The sequence below is a fragment of the Bombus terrestris genome, chromosome 18 (assembly GCF_910591885.1).
Source record: "Bombus terrestris chromosome 18, iyBomTerr1.2, whole genome shotgun sequence".
Taxonomy (NCBI): Eukaryota; Metazoa; Arthropoda; class Insecta; order Hymenoptera; family Apidae; genus Bombus; species Bombus terrestris.
In genome coordinates, this window is record NC_063286.1 from 3,688,983 (window position 1) to 3,703,813 (window position 14,831).

The window sequence follows — 14,831 nt, forward strand, 5'->3', positions numbered from 1 at the left end:
ATCATTTCATAATTATAAGCTGTTTTATACATAAAATAACTTTGTACATTTGCCTTGAATTTATTGGGTTGGCAACTAAGTGATTGCGGATTTTATCAATACCACCTAATGACAAAATCCGCAATCACTTAGTTGCCAACCTAACATTTATCCTTTCAATGCAGTCTTTGACGTAGAGTATTGTACACTAAAACGTTCTAAAGTTTTATTTGCTTATTCAAGTACTATTTATTCAATTATAATTTTTGAATTTTCATCGATAGGTTTATTCGAATCACAGGTAAAAATTCATTCCTCGGAATCATTTTTAAAGAAATATTTGGTCCTAAATATCTCAAAAATCACATAATTCTTACATACTCTGATTCAACTTTTTCCCCGTCCATTAAGTAGCAATAAGTTTCAAAATCGGATTTCTCCAATAACCATACCGAATGAAATATTAGGTTGGCAACTAAGTGATTGCGGCTTTGGTCATTACCACCTAATGACAAAATCCGCAATCACTTATTTGCCAACCTAATACATCCCGCACATATTCTCCTGAAATTTAGGTAAAGAGGAGAATGTTGTTAAATAACCCAATTGTCGAGTAACATTCAACGTCATGAATCGATCGCCAATGTTCAGGTTAGTAATCCTTGGCAGTCGTCAATTTGAGCGATAAATCGATGGCTAAGGTGGAAGAAACGAGTGTCAGGATATGACATCGACTTCCACGTAATGAAAGTGAATTTACGGAAAACAAGGACCACAGTTTGATAGTCGACGGTGTAATATTCATAAGCGGGTGTCGTAGAGAGCGAGCGCAGGCGTCGTTGTCGTCTTCCACGGTATCCTCCTGTTTGCCTACGCGGAAGACAACGGTTGTTCGTTCATCCGGCACCAAGTCGGTTCTCCTGAGCCATGTCGACCACTGTGGTAGCAGCGAGTGTGTTCCTGCTTGCCTCGTTCCTCGGTCCTACCATCTCTCTAACACCTATGAACATGTGTAAGTTTTGTCTACGATGGCTTTGGAAAATTTTCTTTGCAATTTTCTAACGAGTTGAAACGTTCGAACGACGTATGGGTTTCGTGGAGTTGTTTTGAAAGAAGATTCACAAGTTGGTTCGAGATATCATATTTTAAAAGGAATATCAGATGAAACTCTCTTACTTTTGTTTTACAAAGCTTTAGAAATTGCCAGTAGATGATTTGAAACTGTTTTGACTTTTTTTATTATTACTATTCTTTAGTCGTTTTCATTTCCTTAAAACAATATTCTTGAATGCTATAGTTCGTTACTTTTTAGTGAAATACCGATCCTGCACAGTGTTATTCTTAATTATTCTGCTAGAGTTAATTTTTGTCAAATGCAATGTTATGAAATATTAGCGAAAATGAAATATATCGGCTGCACTGGTTAAACATTGATTGGGTCGCATAAAACTTTGCTTCGTTCTCAATACATCGATAGTAGTTGTACTATTGTTGAATTATTCACGCGATAAACGTTTGACTAATACCTTCCGTATCTCCTGTGCCAACTCGAACGGTTGGTCCCTGGTCCTTGACATAGAAAGAAGTTCGACGAAAGCTATTACCGATGATTGAGACCGAAAAAGAAACAAAACGACACAGATGGCGATATCGTCGCACGATCGTGGCTTCAGATGACACAAACGCGGTGTATCTTTTCGCTCTTTCTTTCCAAACAACGAGGGAAGAAACTTTATTAGCTTAATGAAACTTTCCCTATATGAAGAATAACGACTTATAGCGTAATAAATGATTATTGCACGATTAGATTCTATCTACTGAAACGAAACCATATGAAGCAATACAATAATGAATATCAATAGCGAGGTAAATATGTCACGTGAAACGATGACATTATAATATGTACTCTTTTAAAAACAGCTCCTTTCCTTGTATATGTAAAAATATATGTAGGATATCTTACTACGAATTAATGTAGCTAACTTAATTTTTTTTTTAAATAGCGAATGTGAAAAGTCTTTGAGAGATTTCTTATTTAAATTAATTTACACTGTAGTGATCGTTTTATTGTTTTGTACAGTGATAGTAATAGAGGAACCAGATAAGGCGATACTAAGCATCCTGAACGATGCTGTACCTCAAGCAGAAAAGAATTTTGGTCAAAACATCATCGCCGTCCATATTTCCACAGTCCAAGTGGATCGTTCCAATGTAGACAGCAGTTACGAAAGAGGTTAAGAAGCAAAATATGTCGTGCAGTTTTCACAGCTTTCACGACCACAGTTCTAATCGATAGCGATCTCTGTATGTTGTAATGAGCGATTTCAAAGCTTAATTGCTAATTTTATCGCAAATATTCATATAAGGAATTTAACGAAAATTCCAATTTGCTTCAGAATAGATTTATCCCTTAACATTGCAAACTTCATTGTTCCAGACATAGGATATTTCACGATAAAAATTTCTTATCGTTAGTTTAATCTATAGCTAATTTTCATACAGTTTACAAGTAGCTTACAAAATTTATCGCTCTTCAATGCTTTAAAATTAACAATATTAATACTCCACGATAAGAATTGTTTTCTTGAAAGAAAATAAGAAACGATGGAACATAATTTTATTTGTGACTAATTCTCATACACTTCGCATCCTTTTGATCGATCTATCGATGATAGCTGTGCAACATCGACGAGCTTCTCCGACATGATCGCGCTTCATTCTTATTTTCGTTTCGTTAAAATCAACTTGCAGTATGTGCTGCCTTATTTAAGGGAATCAGTATCATACTCGACATGACCTGGACTGGTTGGGATCGCCTACGAAACTTGGCCGACGAGAACGGAATAATATACAAACGGGGCGATAGCAATATAAACCCGTACATCCAAGCAATCGACGATCTTTTGATGTTGAAAAACGCCACGGACGTGAGCCTGATCTTCGAAGATGAAAGAGGTACCTTCATATCAACCTTCGATCGTTCATTCCGCGGTTTTCAACTCGTGTCAGATGTTTGAAAACTGATTCATACCCTTTTGCAGAGTTGAATCAGAGTCTCTACTATTTAATTGGGAATTCGATCATAAGGCTGGTGGTGATCGACGAGTTCACGGAGAAAACAGTGTCAAAGATCAAGACCATGAGACCATCGCCATCTTATTACGCGATCTACGCGAGCACAGCTAAGATGGAGGATTTCTTCAGAACGGTGATTCCTAGAAATTCTTTTAACCTGTTAATCGAATTTTTAGTAGTTTTAATCCAATCTACTAATTGTTATTGTTTTGTTTTTCGTATACTTGTAAGGATTAAAACCGGGCCACATAAAATCGAATTAAGATTTTAAAAATTGATCAGACAAGGAATGAGCAGGTTAACAGGTTGAACAATTAGGTATAAAAATTTAGCTTGTGAACTTACTTTAGTTCTAAAATTTAGGCCATACAAGGAGGACTGGTTACTAGAAATGGAGTATGGAACTTGGTGTTCACTGACAATAATTATGAGACCTTTAAATATATCAATGGGGAGCACAAGTTGGATGTTTCAATCACTATTCTATCGATGAAGAAGGATATTTGCTGCAGACTAATCGGTGAATCGGATTGCAGTTGTCCCTCTGATATTCAAGTATCTAGAAATTTCTTATCGTGTAGAATATTTCTCGAGTCAAACGATTCACGTGTTCTTTTCGTACCTTCCCATGTTTCTAGGTATTTTCACATTACTTTAAAAGATTAGTGGGTTTAATAGTGAGTTTAATGAGCGACCTGCAAGCGTCTGGCATCAGCGTGGAACCGAAAATTGGCCGATGTCCTTCGCCAAACACGAGTCCAGCTTCGAATCTCACGTCCGAGGCATTTAACAATAATATACTAGCGGTAAGTTGAATTTCAGTTGTTCGATGATTCTCCAGAGGAACTGAAGCTTGACAGAAAAATGTTGTGATAGAAATTAGGAAGCAACGACACGTTTGAGTACTGGTCAGAGAAAGGAATGATCACTTACAAAGCCGAAATTCAGTTGGAGGAGTTTAATGGGATTTTGGAGCCGCTGGCCATTTGGACGAGACATGGTAAAATCAAAGAAGCTAAGAAAAACAAGATAAAGCCCGCTAGAAGATTCTTCCGAATCGGAACTGCTCCTGTAATTGACACTCATTACCATGTTTGCATCACGATAATTTTGACAACGTTAATTAATGCAAGTATTAAAATTGCATTAGTCAGTGCCTTGGACCGTCCCCAGATTGGATCCAGTAACTGGAAAGATCATGAAGGATGAGAATGGAAATGATATGTGGGATGGATATTGCGTGGATTTCATAAAGAAATTATCCGAGGAGATGGAATTCGATTATGATCTCGTTGTACCGCAGGATCATCAATTTGGGAAGAAGTTATCTAATGGACAATGGGATGGCTTGATTGGTGACCTTGCTAAAGGGGTAAGAAGTATGCAAAAAGGATGTTAAACTCTGTTGAGGTACTTGTATACTAAACTTGATGGTGCCTGTAATTCTGCAACCACTTAATCTTGTTTGTAGAAAATGTTATCTGTTTAAACCTTTCTAATGATACAAACTATGTGATTCCTCTTGGTGAAATTTGATTTTACTGTTTATTATTCAACAAACTTATCGTTAGAAACTTCTGTTCTTACTACAGACATTTATTTTGTTTTCCAGGAAACAGATATGGTAGTTGCAGCATTGACGATGACTTCAGAACGTGAGGAAGTGATCGATTTCGTCGCCCCATACTTTGAACAATCTGGCATATTAATTGGTAAAAAGTTTCTATTTAAAACATTACTATGTTACACTATACTATTTTGTGTTATGTATAGACACTATGTACTATACTATCACGTTTACTATTATTATACTTAAACTCACATTATGTTTTCAATCTATATAAATACGTTTTATGTTATGTAATAATTTTTCGTTCCAAGTGATGAGGAAACCTGTGCGCAAGCCGTCTCTCTTCAAATTCATGACAGTACTGAAAGTCGAGGTATGGTTAAGCATCGTCGGGGCATTAACATTAACTGGCATCATGATTTGGATACTCGACAAGTATTCTCCATACAGTGCCAGAAATAATAAACAACTCTATCCATATCCTTGTCGGTAAGCAAGGCTAGTTTCGAAGATTCATTAAGGGACACTTAGATTTAGATTTCGGCAAATTGCCCTTAATGATTCTTATATTTTATGTTGTTATAATACGTCAATACGTCTCGTTAACATAAAGAAATTATTTCCTGAAAGATAGTGCTTCAATAGGATCAATGTCCTATGTTTAGGGAATTCACGTTGAAAGAGAGTTTCTGGTTCGCTTTGACATCTTTTACACCCCAGGGTGGCGGCGAAGCTCCTAAGGCATTATCGAGCAGAACATTAGTGGCCGCTTACTGGCTGTTTGTTGTCCTAATGCTCGCCACGTTCACCGCCAATTTGGCTGCTTTCCTTACCGTGGAAAGAATGCAGGTGCATAAATTTTACAAATGGATTTAGAAATTTTTGTACATGTTTTAGAAGATGATAGTTAAATAAGCATTTTGTTCCAGTCTCCTGTGCAATCTTTGGAGCAATTAGCGAGGCAGTCAAGAATCAATTACACCGTGGTGGCTAATTCTGGGGTACATCAGTACTTCATGAATATGAAGAATGCAGAGGATAAGTTGTACATGTGAGTCTGAACTTTGGATCCCTGTGTTGCAAATTCTCAACTAAATGGCGATCGATTGATATAGGGAACCTTGGACGAGATTAACGTTCAAGGTGGAGGTAAATTAAATATATCGAGTGTTAGTATGGTTTGTTTGTTTATTTGCACTTTTTAGTATACAGCCAACAAAAGCTTTGTCTCGTCCTTATATATTGACTTTCCGTCCCCGGGTTTATCATTGTTTATTATGGTCTCTCGTGACTGTATTGACTCTGGTATTGTCAGCTGTTTACCCTACACCTGACCCATCGGGCACTTAAGGTATTTTTAGCCTCTTAATGAGGTCCGCATTGTAAGATTTACAGCTCGGGGAGGCAGGTAATTCGGAATTTTCCAAACAAGTTAGGTGTATTGTTCGAGTCATAAACAGACGGCCACTCGAAATCCCAAACGTACCGCCTCCTTTAAACGGGCACGTTCAAAAGTTGCCTATAATGATGAAGTGTTTAATTGCGTATATTCGAAAAAGATGTAAATTTAGCAGAATGCAATTGTGCACAAACTATCTTATCTTCTATTGCTATTGTTGTCTATTTCTTGTACTCCGTATGTTCTGGTTCGTTCTATTTCTAGAGTTTCTGATTTCCTCGAGTAGACCGTCTCTTGTACATTTACAGGTATCAATTTCAATGTTGATCTTCTTTAAGGTCCAATCCAATATTGTAAGGTGTTTCAAATACTAGTTAGATTTTATTGCTTTCCCTTGAGATAAAGTACTAAGTTGAGTGCTAAATTTTGTGAATCCCATGTGCAGTCGCTTTAAATTAACGTTCAAGTCGATGACTTCTGTATATATTTTAGGCAATTCGGATAGCAGTCATCCAATCGTTGCTAATAAATTCACCGCTGGAGTCCACTGCCCGGCAAGTGTCGTTGGGCACCTTGGTTCTGAGCTCAGGTAGTTGTTCTGCTTTGGCACGTGTTTCTTGGCGCCAGATTATCCATGGAAGACGAGATTAGAGGCGTCTTTCTGTTTCTTCCTATTCTTCCCAGTCAATTGAACGCAGTTGATTGGAGTTTATACCTACTGAGGTTTGTAGCCATCCTGGCTCATTGTGTCGATATTTAGTCGTTATTGGATTGTTCCTAGGTCTGCTTCTTGGTATTGTCGCCACGTTCTGCGTCCACTGGTTCCGCGTAAAACGAACTGCCCTGCTTTGATTCGGGTGTCAGAGGGCAACAGCCCTCTGATTTGGCCAGCATTAATTTTATTTTGTTCCTGTGAGGTGTCACCGTGCTGGACCTGTTCAAGGAATTCGCTACCCCATCATTTCTGGCGAGTTTGTCGTTGGAAGACAAGGAATGATTCTACCGATTGGCAGTCTTCAAAATATCTTCAGGCAAACTTCGATCATACGCCTCTAAAATGTTAGATCCTTTATAGTGTTCTATCAAGCTTCTAGAACTCGTTCTAGTTTCTAATTGCTCATGTAGGATGACGTAGTTTGTGAAAGGACGTTGAGCGTTGAGTCTAACAAGACTCTGCATTGTTGCATTTTTCGGGTTTGATCACTGATGTTTGTAACATCTGTAGACAAAACGACGTTTGGAAATATCTTAGATGCGTTTGATAGATGCGATAGATAGTGTAACGTTTTCATTAATTTTAACGCCACTAAATTCGTGTATTTTATTACATACTGTACTTTATAAAAGCAGAAAAAGTGGCGCAATTATTTGTTCTTCACAAAATCTCCCTATTCAGTTGACTAAGTGTTAAGGTGTTTTTAACCTCTTAATGAGGTCCGCATTGTAAGGTTTACAGCTTGGCAAACAGGTAGGTAATTCGGACTTTTCCAAACAAGATTAGACAATTGGCAGATTATTTTATTGACAATACGTACAAATATGCTGAAACAGTATTATTGTATGCAATGGCCGAGTGCACTTTGTTATTGAAGGTTATGTTATACTTGTTATATTCCAGGACAGAGCTACAATACTACAATACTTATTATTTATGTTATTCATTTTTTAGTTGATTTTACAATCAACGACCATTTTATGCTTTAGACACTTTGTTCTGAATAGATTCTATTCCGATGACTTCTTTAGTCACAAATCGGTGAATCGACTGACGACATAAATTTTTACAAACGATACAGACGGTGAGTTCTCGGCCATTGGAAACAATCCTATAACAAAGAATGTTACAAGAAAAATTCTATTAATCTTTCGTGAAGGATCGCGTGATTTAATGTCTGGATCATTGATGTCGAACGAATTAATAACATTTCAGATATTGAAATTTAGAAATTAATCATATTTATCATTATCTTAAATGTATAGTTCATACATCCAATGAATTTCCCTCCCATAAGTCTCCATTAATTTTTCCCAATTTTATTTCACAATTAGGGTATGGAAAGAAATCACGTTAAACAGTACCAGCGACCAAGTAGAGTATCGAGTTTGGGATTATCCAATTAAGGAACAATACGGTCACATATTGCAAGCTATTACGCAGGTCGGCCCTGTTGTAACTTCCAGAGAGGGTTTTCAAAAGGTATGCGTTGACGATCAGTCGCTCGTGCCAGGCAAATCGGTGAACAAAGCCATCGTCTTTCGTGTCATTTCAGGTGATAGAAAGCGAAAATGCAGAATTCGCTTTCATCCACGATTCATCGGAGATAAAGTATGAGGTAACGAGGAATTGCAACCTGACGGAGGTTGGGGAAGTGTTTGCGGAACAGCCTTATGCAATTGCTGTTCAACAGGGAAGCCATTTGCAGGAGGAAATAAGCAGAAAGTATGTTTTTGTACCGAATTTGTACTAACCTATCCAGATGAGTTTGTACTAACCTATCCTAATGAGTTTGTACTAACCTATCCTAATGAGTTTGTACTAACCTTCCTGATGAGTTTGTACTAACCTATCCTGATGAGTTTGTACTAACCTTCCTAATGAGTTTGTACTAACCTTCCTGATGAGTTTGTACTAACCTTCCCAATGAGTTTGTACTAACCTTCCTGATGAGTTTGTACTAACCTATCCTGATGAGTTTGTACTAACCTTCCTAATGAGTTTGTACTAACCTTCCTGATGAGTTTGTACTAATCTATCCTAATGAGTTTGTACTAATCTACTAACCTTACCTATCTTAACTAATCCTATAATTTATTATAGGATTCTATTCTATTTATATCGGTTGATTTGTTGTAGAATTCTAGATTTGCAAAAGGACAGATACTTTGAAATGTTGGCGTCTAAGTATTGGAATCAATCGTTGAAGGCACAGTGTCAGAATTCTGATGACAACGAGGGAATAACATTGGAGAGTTTGGGTGAGTTGTTATGAACTAAAATACTTCAATAATTCACAATGTTGAATACTTGAAATGTGAAGATAGCTTAATATTTACTAAATAGCAGTTTCCTCAATAAATAAAACAGAAAAGTTGGATATTTTATATCCAAATTTCAAAGAATTTTGTCTAAAAAATATAATAATAGTAATGTAATATATAATTAAATGTACACGATAATTTAATCAAACAATTCCACGTGTTTTCAGGTGGAGTGTTTATCGCAACTCTTTTTGGTCTCGCTCTAGCGATGATCACGTTAGCAGGAGAAGTGTTTTACTATCGAAAACGAAACACACAAGACAAACAAAAAGATAAAAAGAAAGTGAAAACCATCGACAACGAGAAGCTGATTATGCAGAAGTTGGCCTCGAAATTACAAATGAAACCTGCGCCGACCAATGCGTTTTTCGAGAAAACGATGAATCCTCCCCGCGTGTCTCACATTTCCGTGTACCCTCGCAATTTCACTTTCAAAGAATGAAAAACTTCATAGAGTAAATTAACATGATATAGAATAGAGCTTATAATGTACGGAAATCTTCTTGTACACACGGTCAAATCGTTCTGTATTCGAATGACAATTTGGATTCGATAATAAATTTAATAAGAAACGATGGCAGCGTAAAACGAGAGTGAAAATAAAGTTTCTAGCTAGAAAACATAGTTTTACAAGAACCAGTATCTTTCACTGTTTTGCAATATTTGTCGATTATTTACGCCTCTCGCGAGCCCCGGAAACAATCGTAAATCGATCGATTGCATTAAAAGATATTTCACTTTCGTTTTAATTAACTCTGTACCAGCAGCTTGTAGTCACATGAATAAACAATTAAGAATATTTTTTATATCGTTACGAAATTTTTCATCTTCGAAATTGTCCTTCATGCACCAAATGCATCAATTACGAGTGAAAGAATCGGCGATTTCCCGGCAAAAATATTCCAATACCCGAGGATGTTTTTCCCAACGATGCCTCTTAAATCGATACCACTTGCAGGTTATTGTCCGTCGCGACATTTTTTACCAACTGCGGTAACGGAATTGCATAAATGAAAGTGAGCAGTTAGCGATCGGTCGGCTGTGTCGCTTCGATTCGTAACATTCTATCGCTGTGACAGATATATTCCCTGAATTGGTCCGCGAGATAAATCTAAACATAACCAATTTATGAATTCATTCAACAAATAAACCGCAACAATTAAAATAATGTTTAGTTATATGATAAACCATATCATCTATGATTATAAACATGATCTATGTATATTACTGTCCTTGTTAATTAAAATGGTATAGTATTTGGTATATTTCATTTTCCAAATATATTGAAATATTTGAAGCTTTTTTAACCTTTAAGGTTAAGTTATAAATTTATAATAAAATATCTATAAAATATCTTAATACATATTTAATATCATTCTACTATAAGAATAACACTAAGATATTATTAAACGTAGAATAGTTTGAGAACAATAGTTCAACAGAAAATACAACAGAAAAAGAGCAACAAATAGTAATAGCTTTTTGTAAAACTTAATCGTCGACACAATTTCGAGCATCTTCCTGGTGAGAAATAAAAACTAACGAATTCGTGTACCTCGCTGCGATTTTTCTTGCTTTTAACGAGACAAAAATGATCAACCAGTGGCCACGGACGAGCAAACAGCGTCCGCCACTGCTTTACGCTCGCTGATTCAAATCATTCTGATCGACAAGCAACGTTCACCGAGTCCGGAGATAGTTTGTGTTTCGCGAAATCAAAAGGTGGGGTGCTGATCTTTTTGGATCAGCAAGTCGATATAAAGGCTTTCCACGCGCAGGCGAGATCATTTCATGGGAAAGTGATGTGGCTCGCCGAACCGGAACCGGAAACGGAATAAGTGTCCACGATCGGCGATATCTCGCACCATGCCCTTCTACAAACTCCATTCTCCACGCCTTGATGGAATGTTTCTGGTAACATCGTCTCTGTCGTTATTTATTCGCAATGGAGTAGTCGCATCTTATTAAGCATTTGTTCAATTACAAATTTATCTCAATGAGTCATACAGTGAAATTTTGTTAATCAATATTTAATTGTTTAGTTGATTGTTTCAGATGTCAAAGCCTTTTATAATATCTTTTAATAAATATATTCTCGGTTCTTTACATTTTTTATCGGATTTTTTATTAGTAGCATAGATAGTCGAATTTTATTATTGGGTTGCTAACCTAATAATACTGTCATTAAGTGGTAATGACAAAATCGGCAATCACTGAATTGCCAACCCAATAGACATGATTTTTCGAATAACTTTGTCTCAATGTTTCATAAAATTGATCGCTGCTAACCGGTATTTAGTCGAACTTAACAATTTTTAAATATCTTTTAATAACAAAAATTCCGGTTACCTATACTTTTTACTGTATGTTTCGTTAACATTTTTATTAGCGATATTTATCGTGTTTTCTATCATTTTTCGGAAAATGAATATGACTTATTAAAGAAAAAAAAAAAAACAAACACATGCTTTTATTGAAATTAATCTTTTCTGACGCAGATATGTCTTACGCTGACGATCTTCTGCGTGTTAGCAAATGCCGAATTCTACAAAGCCTCATACGTCGACGATTACCCATGGATTCGCGCAAATCGCGAAATTCCTAGCGAATCCGCCTCTTCAGACCACTCGTCATCTTACAGTCGTTTCTTAGAGTCCAGAAAAAAGCACCGTTCGTTGGATTCTGCCGAGTCTTTTGACAAGCCTAGAGAATGGTACTCGACTTCCGCCACTAAGAAAGTCCCCACGGAGAACAAGAACTTGAAGAAAGTAATATCACCGTTTTACACCATAACGAACAAAGATTCGCAAAAGTACAAGGACATGGTGATGAAATCCGGCGTTCCGTACTGTCAAGAGATCAGGAAGAAACGAGTTAATAAGAACAGCGACGCGAAGAATAGCATGGTCTGTTACAAATGTAAGAATCCGAAAAGTGGCGCCACTTACGAGCAATGCTCCTATCATTCTCAGCCATTGACCGATTCTAGCAACGTGGAAAAGATAGCAGTGCCACCTTCAGTGTTCAGAAGTAGGAGATCCAACTCTGAAGAAGCTTTTTCTGGTTTTAAAAATTCCGATGATTACAGAAGACACGATAATCCGTACAGATTTAGCGAGAAGATTTTCTCGGACGCCACGGATGATGTTCCGGCAGAGTATAAAAATAAAGATGAAAAATGCGAGAAAGTGGTGAAAGATTCCATGGTGTGCATGGTGTGTAAGGATACCAAGAGCAATGCAAAGTACGAACAATGTTCGTATGTTCGACAGCCTAGTGAGAAGAGATACGCTTATAGTAAATCTAGCTCACATAAGAATCCCGAGACATTTAAGAACACTCAAGCTAAGAAGGATGATAAAGAGGACGGAAAGAGATATGATAAAGAATATTCGGCAAGTAAACCGGTTAAGGAACGTTTCGGTTACGTCGATAAGGAAGAACCAGAGGGAAAATCTCTTGAAGAAACCAAGGAATCGTCTGATAATTGCAAGAAGGTGCAAAAGGGCACGAAGACTTGCACTATCTGTAAAGACCCCAAAACAGGTGAAAATTACGAGAGATGCTCGTACACTTATGAGCCAGATGACAAGGTCTATAAATATAGTAAATCAAGAAGCTTTGGATACCCTGACAGTTCTTCTGGAAATAACGATAAGAGAGATGCTAGTGACAAAGAAGACAAGTCGTCTGAGGAGTCACGAAGCGAACCTGAGGAATCACGAAGCGAACCTGAGGATTACAGCAAAGACTATACTATTCCTGAAAGTTACTACGAGAAAAGTCAGTCCGCTCCATCGAGTTCTTACTTCAAAGACGACGAATCCAAGTCGAATTATGGCCAGGGTGGCTCTCAAGAAACTAAGTCCGCCTCTGACGAGGATGAATCCTTATCTGGATATGAAAGATCTAAATCAGAATCAGAAAGAGTGGCTGAAAGCATCGAACCAAGTCATTGCAAAGAGATTCAAAAGGATTCTATGACTTGCAAGGTCTGTAAAGACCCGAAGACCGGAAGTAACTCCGAACAATGTTCGTACAAGTATCTACCAAATGACAAGAGTTATTCGTATTCGAAATCTAAATCATTTGGTAGCCCAACCGAATCGAAAGACAAATCTTACGACGGATCCGAGAAGAAAGAATCCAAGGAGCCTTACGAAAGTCCTGGCTATGATTATTCTTCTAAGAAGATGCCCTACGTTACCGACAGCGATATCAAAGACGAATTTTCGGTTTCTGATCAGACAAGGCAATCGGAAGCAAAAGAGGAATCAGCGAAATCTGCTTTAAAGAAAAGCGACGTAGGCTTCTACGACGCGTTCAAAAAGAAGGCAGAGATCCAGAAGGTTCTTCAGGAGTTCCAGAAGGAAGATCGTTCCAATTGTAAGAAGTTAATGCGTGACAAAATGACTTGCTACCAATGTGTCGACGAAAAAGGTTTCCAAAAGGAAGAGTGCGCTTTTGTAACTTCTGAAGAACCATCTGTCGATAAATCGGATTATCGAGAAGAGAAAGCCTACCATGTAGAGCCTACCAAAAAAGTTCCTAGGTCAATCATCGCCCAACATCCTCTGCACGATTTTCCTATCGAACCAGAAGCTGCCGCAAGTGAGGGAGCATACGTAAAACGAGAACAAGCAGACAAGGAGAAGGATTCTGGAGAAGTTGAAAGATCCAAGGAGGTTGAACCTTACGAATTCGCAGCAGAAACTAAACCTGTGTTTGATAAGGTTCTTGGATTCACACTTCCGGCGTACATGCTGAGTACTTCCGAACACGAAGAAGAGTTTGATAAGATCGTGGCGAGTAAGGGGATTTAAAGATATTGTTTTTGTATCTTCTTAATAGATTTGACGATGCTTAATCGCTTGTAGAACTCTTCGATTAAAAATAGAATTAAAGTTCATATACAAAACTCGGATCTAAAGGTCGCTAGGGGTATTTTAATTGATAAAAATATAATATTTTTTAATCGTTTATATTTTACTTCCATCGTAAAGTTATTTAGTATATAAGTGGTATTGAATTGTTATATGGTTTGTAATTAAATTTCTTCTTGTTTAAATGATGGTGAAATTAATGTTTGCCCGATTACGTGGAATTGCGTTACGGTTACGCTCGATCGAACAAGAAATTAGAAACTTCGTTTGCTGCATTTATTGCCACCGACTTTTTATTAAACGCTATTTCGTTTTTTCTATTTTTTATTCTGTATATGCAGGAGAAAGAGAATAGAAGATTTCTTCTGTTCATATTTCGTGAGAAGAAAGTGAGAATACGAGAGTGATATCTACCGTCGTTCTATTTCGTCATGGATGACTGGCTGTGGATAAAGAAACCATCTAGATAAAATCTAACGGATTACGAAATATCGTTTTTCATTACAGCGTTATTCGTCAACCGAGAAACCTTTCGTCGTTTTAATAGAACTCATTATTCCCTTGAACTATCCATCTAGAAAACCATTTCTTTTTTCATATACAATTTTATCATTTAATAGTTCAATCTCCAATTCAGAGAAACATAAATTCTTCTCAAAAATAGTCGTAGTTTCCAATTAACTTTCAATGCATTTCATTTTTACATTCCTATCAACATTCGCTTATTTTCTATTCATTGCACAAGATCCTCCGTGCTTTTCTTCAAATTTCAATTTCCCAAATTTTCTAACCTATATCTCTTACACCTTATAACACCCAAATTCTATCCTTTTCAAACTTAATCCATTTCTCCTTCTCCCTCGACATCTTCGCATCTAAATAAAAT

At 37.0% G+C, this 14,831-nt stretch overlaps 2 protein-coding genes across 4 annotated transcripts; both read left to right on the top strand.

Annotated features, from left to right (window-relative positions):
• The first annotated feature begins 853 nt into the window (after nt 1-853).
• LOC100644584 (ionotropic receptor 25a) lies at nt 854-9,868 on the top strand. Of its 3 annotated transcripts, none has more exons than XM_003402160.4 (16): nt 854-991; nt 2,060-2,212; nt 2,731-2,934; nt 3,021-3,187; nt 3,418-3,609; nt 3,693-3,860; nt 3,931-4,125; nt 4,205-4,426; nt 4,667-4,766; nt 4,936-5,113; nt 5,290-5,473; nt 5,554-5,675; nt 8,073-8,220; nt 8,294-8,463; nt 8,878-8,999; nt 9,230-9,868. In XM_003402160.4, exons 1-16 carry the CDS (start codon nt 907-909, stop codon nt 9,502-9,504), a joined length of 2,685 nt encoding a protein of 894 aa, XP_003402208.1. In that variant the 5' UTR covers nt 854-906; the 3' UTR covers nt 9,505-9,868. The 3 variants fall into 3 exon arrangements, with proteins under 3 accessions (XP_003402208.1, XP_020723187.1, XP_048270092.1); XM_020867528.2 differs by lacking the exon at nt 854-991 and adding an exon at nt 1,638-1,845 and having other exon boundaries at nt 2,751-2,934; XM_048414135.1 differs by lacking the exon at nt 854-991 and adding an exon at nt 1,639-1,845.
• A 1,004-nt stretch (nt 9,869-10,872) lies between these two features.
• LOC105666710 lies at nt 10,873-14,034 on the top strand. The gene is made up of 2 exons (XM_012318339.3): nt 10,873-10,976; nt 11,561-14,034. The coding sequence occupies exons 1-2, from the start codon at nt 10,929-10,931 to the stop codon at nt 13,883-13,885; spliced, it is 2,373 nt and encodes a 790-aa protein (XP_012173729.1). The 5' UTR covers nt 10,873-10,928; the 3' UTR covers nt 13,886-14,034.
• Nucleotides 14,035-14,831: the final 797 nt, after the last annotated feature.

Excerpts from the sequence above, each read along its gene's own strand:
- LOC105666710 (XM_012318339.3), top strand. The coding sequence starts at position 10,929 with ATGCCCTTCTACAAACTCCATTCTCCACGCCTTGATGGAATGTTTCTG. Across the intron at positions 10,977-11,560 it reads GCCTTGATGGAATGTTTCTG|ATATGTCTTACGCTGACGAT; the intron begins GTAACATCGTCT and ends TTTCTGACGCAG.
- LOC100644584 (XM_003402160.4), top strand. The coding sequence starts at position 907 with ATGTCGACCACTGTGGTAGCAGCGAGTGTGTTCCTGCTTGCCTCGTTC. Across the intron at positions 3,610-3,692 it reads GTTGTCCCTCTGATATTCAA|GTATTTTCACATTACTTTAA; the intron begins GTATCTAGAAAT and ends CCATGTTTCTAG. Across the intron at positions 5,114-5,289 it reads CTCTATCCATATCCTTGTCG|GGAATTCACGTTGAAAGAGA; the intron begins GTAAGCAAGGCT and ends TCCTATGTTTAG.